Source organism: Bison bison, unplaced genomic scaffold (assembly GCF_000754665.1).
Source record: "Bison bison bison isolate TAMUID 2011002044 unplaced genomic scaffold, Bison_UMD1.0 scf7180017859304, whole genome shotgun sequence".
NCBI lineage: Eukaryota > Metazoa > Chordata > Mammalia > Artiodactyla > Bovidae > Bison > Bison bison.
Genome location: NW_011489876.1, coordinates 1,393,557 through 1,398,983, shown reverse-complemented (window position 1 = coordinate 1,398,983; position 5,427 = coordinate 1,393,557). Strand labels below are relative to the sequence as shown.

The following is a 5,427-nucleotide window of genomic DNA, read 5'->3' as shown; positions in this document are numbered from 1 at the left end:
GACCCCCCTCCCACTCTCCTTCCCCATCAGTCCTGAGGCTGGGCTACCATCTGTTTCCTCTTTCCTGTTCCCCCCACCCCACCAGCGGTCCTGGCCCTCTCTCGCAAAGCCTCCCAGGGAGTTTCCTTCTCCACTGCCCTGTGCATGTCTGCCTCAGTCCTCCAGCCCAGCCCAGTCAGCCGTGCTGGTGCTTCAGCCGCACTGGACTGTTCTGTGCCCCTGCGCTAAGTCCCTTCAGTTGTGTCTGACTCTTTGAGACCCCATGGACTGTAGCCAGCCAGGGTCCTCTGTCCATGGGATATTCCAGGCAAGAATACTGCAGTGGGTTGCTGTGCCCTCCTCCAGGTGATCTTCCTGACCCAGAGATCAAACCGAGTCTCATTGCGTTGGCAGGTGGGTTCTTTACCACTAGCGCCACCTGGTTCTGAGCCCCGGATACTCCTTAATCCCCCACCTCCTTGCTGCTGCTCACACTGTTCACTGGGACTGGGACGCCTTCCTTCCTGTCGCTGATGGTTGAAGCCACACCGGGACTTTATAACCTGGAGTAAAATGCCACCTCCACCTCTTCCAGACTCCCCCCCAAGCAAGGGAGTCTCTGTTCCGTCTCTCCCTCCTCTGAACCCCTGTTGGGTTGGTTGTGCTTTTTCCACAAGAGTTACTTCCCTGTGGTCAGAATTTACCTTCTCAGGCCATGGCTCCCCTTAGCATTGTCCTGCCCAGTGCAGGGCGGAGAGGGGTGGGGGTGGGGGACTTGTGCCTAGCAGGCATCCCATTCAGTTTGCATTAGCTGAATTAGCTGAAGCTTCTTTCCCACCAGACTTTTTACAAAAGCCTGAAGAATAGAAAAAGCCACTTAAGTCGAGGCATCAGGAAAAGACTTGAGTTCTCTCTCTGTATCTCATAGACACACATACATACACAACTCATACTCACCCACACATGATCCCTTTCAGTAGCCATCTATTCATGTAAGGGCATCAGAAACTCTCCCCTTGCTCCCTAGCCTCACCCCCAAACACACACATTACAATACTAACAGCTTTTCCACCCTCATATTAGTGGCAGCCCTTACCCCTCCCCCCACCTCCAGGTCCCTGCTGGACCCATTTCTCCCTGTTCTGAGCAGGTCCTGCACTTGGCTGTCACTGGGAGATGCAGATGCTCTGTTGCCCCAGTTACTCTTCATCCTTTGCTCCTCCCCTAGAGGTGGAGAGTGGGAGCAGACACCATGAAGCAGTTTATACTGTTCTCTAGTCCAGAAGAGCACCAGCTGTGTGATGGTGCTGGCTGTGAGCTGGGTCCTTGATGGGAACAGGGATGGGAGTTGTCTCCTGGCCCCTGCCACAGTCAGGCTGTGATGAAAACTTCTGTTAGCCTACACATGCGTGTGTGCTAAGTTGCTTCAGTAGTGTTCGACTCTTTGTGACCCCATGGATTGTAGCCTGTCAGGGCCTCTGTCCAAGGAATTCTCAGGCAAGAATACTGCAATGGGTAGCCATTCCCTTTTCCAGGGGATCTTCCTGACCCTTCAGCCTACACAGCACCTTAACCTCTTCTCTGTTCACAGGATGCTTCTGCCCAGCAGTGTGTTCCTGACTCATATTAGTTCCCTCTTTCATCGTCTCCTCCTTTGGCTTATCCTACAGGAGGAGCCTGGAGCATCCATTGATGTGTGGCACTAGAAACCTCCTATTTCAGTCTCTGAAATAGGAGGACACCGACATGGTCGTCTTCATTTTTATCATAGAACTATGTCCTCCATTCACCATGCATCCTTCTATTCATCTACCCACAATCCATGTATTCACTATCCACTATCCATTATCTAACCATCCATCTGTCATCCATTCATCTATCATTCTTCATCCATCCATTAATTCACCATCCACCACCAATCATCTGTCATGCATGCATCTATCCATCCAAACATCCATTCATTCCTCCACCCATCCATCCATCATTCACCATCCATCCATCCATAATCCATTCATTCATCTTCCACTATCCATTACCTAACCATCCATCTGTCATCCATCCATTCATCCACCATCAATCATCTGTCATCCATCCATCTATCCATCCATCATTCATCATCTATCCATTCATCTGTCCATTCATCCACTATCCATCATGTCATCCATCCATCTATCCATCCAAACATCCATTCATCCATCATCCGTGCATTTCTCCTTCCTTTCTTTCTCTCCCTTTCCTTCCCTCCCTCACTTATCCATCAGTTCCTGAAAATCTTAAAAGAGGTCCCCAGGCAGACTTTCTGTGCATACTCACCCAGGCATCTTGAAAAAATTAACCTATTCCCATACCCCACACCTGAAGTATTCTGAATCTGTAGGTCTGAGGTGGCATTTGAAAGTCTGGGTGCTGCTGATTCCCAGAAACCACTCCTTGACTCTTAAGTGGGGCCTGGGGCCAGGTGCACAGGATACAGCCTGGGCCACTCTCCTTGGGGTTCATCTACCTGCACACAGATGGGTCACTGCCTCTCTGACATTAGGAGCAGATTTCTGACTGCTGCCTGCACCCATTCCAACTGTAGAGTGTGGAGTGAACTTCAGCATGAGTTTTTCCTTCAGCTATTAGTAGGTGTTGTTGGGCTGTGAAGGGTACATTCCAGAAGTCCCGGGGACATACAGCAAAGGTTATCCAGACATCCTCTGTGATGGTGTGGAAGGGTCTTGGCTAAGGGGTGGTTCTAGAGCAGTTCTTGAGGATTACGGAGGAGGCCTTAGTGTAAGCAGGCCCTGGGAATGGGCTGGGCAGTGCTTCGTCTAGAACTGGATGCCCTGTTGGTGTGGAGGTATGAGAGAGAAAATACCTCTTAGGACTGGAGGTGACCTCTGGGTTAGAGAGCTTAGCCCACTGAGATAGGTCCTCCTGTGTAGACAAGGGTCTCTCTATTTCATCCACAGTGACTGGCTTATAGGGATATGCAATGCATTTTTCCTTAATATGTTTTCTTTTAAAGATTTTTTGATGTGGACCATTTTAAAAGACTTTATTGAATTTGTTACAATATTGCTTCTGTTTTATGTTTTGATTGTTTGGCCTCTAGGCATGTGGGAATCTTAGCTCCCCAGTCAGGGATTGAACCAACACCCCTTGCATTGGAAAGCGAAGTCCCAACCACTGAACCACCAGGGAAGTCCCTCAATGTGTCTTAATTAACTAAAAAACAGATGATGCAATGACATGACTTTCCTAAGGCCCACAGGCAGGGGCAGAGTAGGTACCAGCTTCCCGGTCCCTCGACTGCTCACTGCAGCAAGCCTTGTGCCCTTGTTCTGTCCTGTCGAGGAGCAGCTTTGTTCATTCCCTGTCCCCCTGGGCCATGCCTTTTCCCAGGAGGAAGTCCAGGGCTATGCCCAGCCTAGCTCACCTTGGCTTCCTGGGTGTGGGGGTGCTGGCTTCATTCAGGCCTTGGGCCCAGCCCCAGCTCTTCTCCCCTTGGGTTGGCCTGGTCCTCTGGTCCCTTTGATTATACACACAGCCTGGGGCCCTTCTTCCTTAGAAGGTGATGTAATTGTTGTGACTCCTGCATGCTCCCTGGAGCTCAGTGTGAAGGTTTCCAGCCAGCCCTGTGGAAGGAGGCAGATTCAGTGGTTAGGGCTGTCGGACATCAGGCACGGGGCCTGGAGAAGCAGGTGGACAATGGCAGACGGACAGTGGTAGAGGGCACTCAGACACGTCATTCACCCAGGTGGGTGGGATGACCAGAGAGTGAGGGCCTGGTAGCTCTGGTCCTGGTCCCTGAAAGTCACAGGTGGCCCAGAGGGGCCCAAGCTCCGTGGACAGACTTCGTGAACACCACAGTGCCTGGGCTGTAGGCAGAAGCTGCACTGGGAGAGAATGCATTCAATAGCCAGGAAATTCCATGCACCCGTGTGTTTATATTGATAAGTGACCACCTCCCTGTTCTGGTCATTGCAGTTCCTGGACGATTGTAGGGGCTGCTGCTGTTGTCCTGCTCCTGGTGGCCCTGCTGGCTCGTGTCCTGGTCAAAAGAAAACCCCCTCGGGACCCACTGTTCTATGGTATGTCTCTGTGGGAGGGGGCCCTTTGTGTCCACCTCAGAGCACAACATGTGAGCCTCTGTCTGTTTTCCATTGTGGCTGTGAATACTCTGAGCCAACTGGTAAGGTGATGCGAAGTGCAAGAGTATTTCCATAAGACACAGCCCTGCCTCCCTCTAAGTGAAGGACTCTGACTAGCAGTGGACCCCACCCTGTCCCAGCTGGGACCCAGGCAGGACACCCCTCTGTTCCTCGCCTCTGCCTGGAGCCATGCTCTGACCTCTGACCCCGGCTCTTGTACCAGCTCCTTCGTGGCTTTCAGCCTTCAGCCAGCTATTTGCAGCCCCTTCCATTTGGCTTTGAGCTTAGCTGTCCGGTGCCTCAGTATGCACATTTGTACAATGAGGAAAATAATAGTACTTGCTGTGGAGGGTTGGTACAAACATTACATAAGATACCGTTTGTAAAGTACTTGAACCACTGGCTGGCAAATACACATGTATCTTCAATGAAAACACCACTGATTGAGCACCTGTGGTGTGCCTAGTATGACTCTGAGCACATTAGCAGTATCATTTTCGTTAATCCTCACAACAAACAGGGCTTTCCTAGTGGCTTGTATGGTAGAGAATCTGCCTGCAATGCAGGAGACCTGGGTTTGATCCCTGGATCGGGAAGATCCTCTGGAGAAAGGAATGGCTATCTACTCCAGTATGCTGGCCTGGAGAATTCCATGGACAGAGGAGCCTGGCAGATACAGTCCATGAGATCACAAAGAGTCAGACACTGAGCGACTGACACTTTCACTTTCTTTCTTTCACAACAATATCCTCCCTGCACACATGAAGAATCTGGCTCAGAGGTGCTTAGAAATGGGGTCAAGGTTACAGCCAATGAGACAGCATTGATGACCCAGATTTCTTCCAGTTTGCATATAAAAAATTCTGAAGCTTAGAGAAATGAAACTTACCTAAGCCCTGACAGCCAGTCAGCCGATGAGCTGGGCCTGTCTGAATCCACGTCCTCTTTCTGCCTCCAGTCCCCCTGCCGCTGGTCTGGCCTCTGCCCACGTTTGCAGACTGGCCTCCTGCTGCCGGCTTCCTTCCCCTTCCTCCGTGCTCCGTGGAGCCCTCGCTCAGCTGCACTCGTGCTTCTCCAGGCTCCTCAGGGCTGAGTACCCTCCTCTCCCTCAGTCCTCTGTCCTCATGTCAGTCAGTGCAGCCCTGACTGGAGGGCAGGGACTATCCTTGTCATCAGTGACCCAGAGCCTGACCCTGCTGTTGGCATCAGCGATTGTCGGTAGAACAGCCGAATGATCAGTCGCTGAAGGCTTCCTCTTCCGGGAGACACGCAATGGCTGATCACCTAATGGCTCATCACTGTCAGCGAGATC

General features: G+C 51.4%; 1 protein-coding gene across 4 annotated transcripts in view; it reads left to right on the top strand.

The window, feature by feature from the left end:
- Positions 1-5,427, top strand: part of TM6SF1 (transmembrane 6 superfamily member 1) — a 33,915-nt gene that overhangs the window by 4,353 nt on the left and 24,135 nt on the right. For all 4 annotated transcript variants that reach the window (XM_010830960.1, XM_010830953.1, XM_010830948.1 and 1 more), the window contains exon 2: positions 3,952-4,055. In XM_010830960.1, coding sequence (XP_010829262.1) covers positions 3,952-4,055 — 104 coding nt within the window. The remainder of the gene's footprint in view (positions 1-3,951; positions 4,056-5,427) is intronic.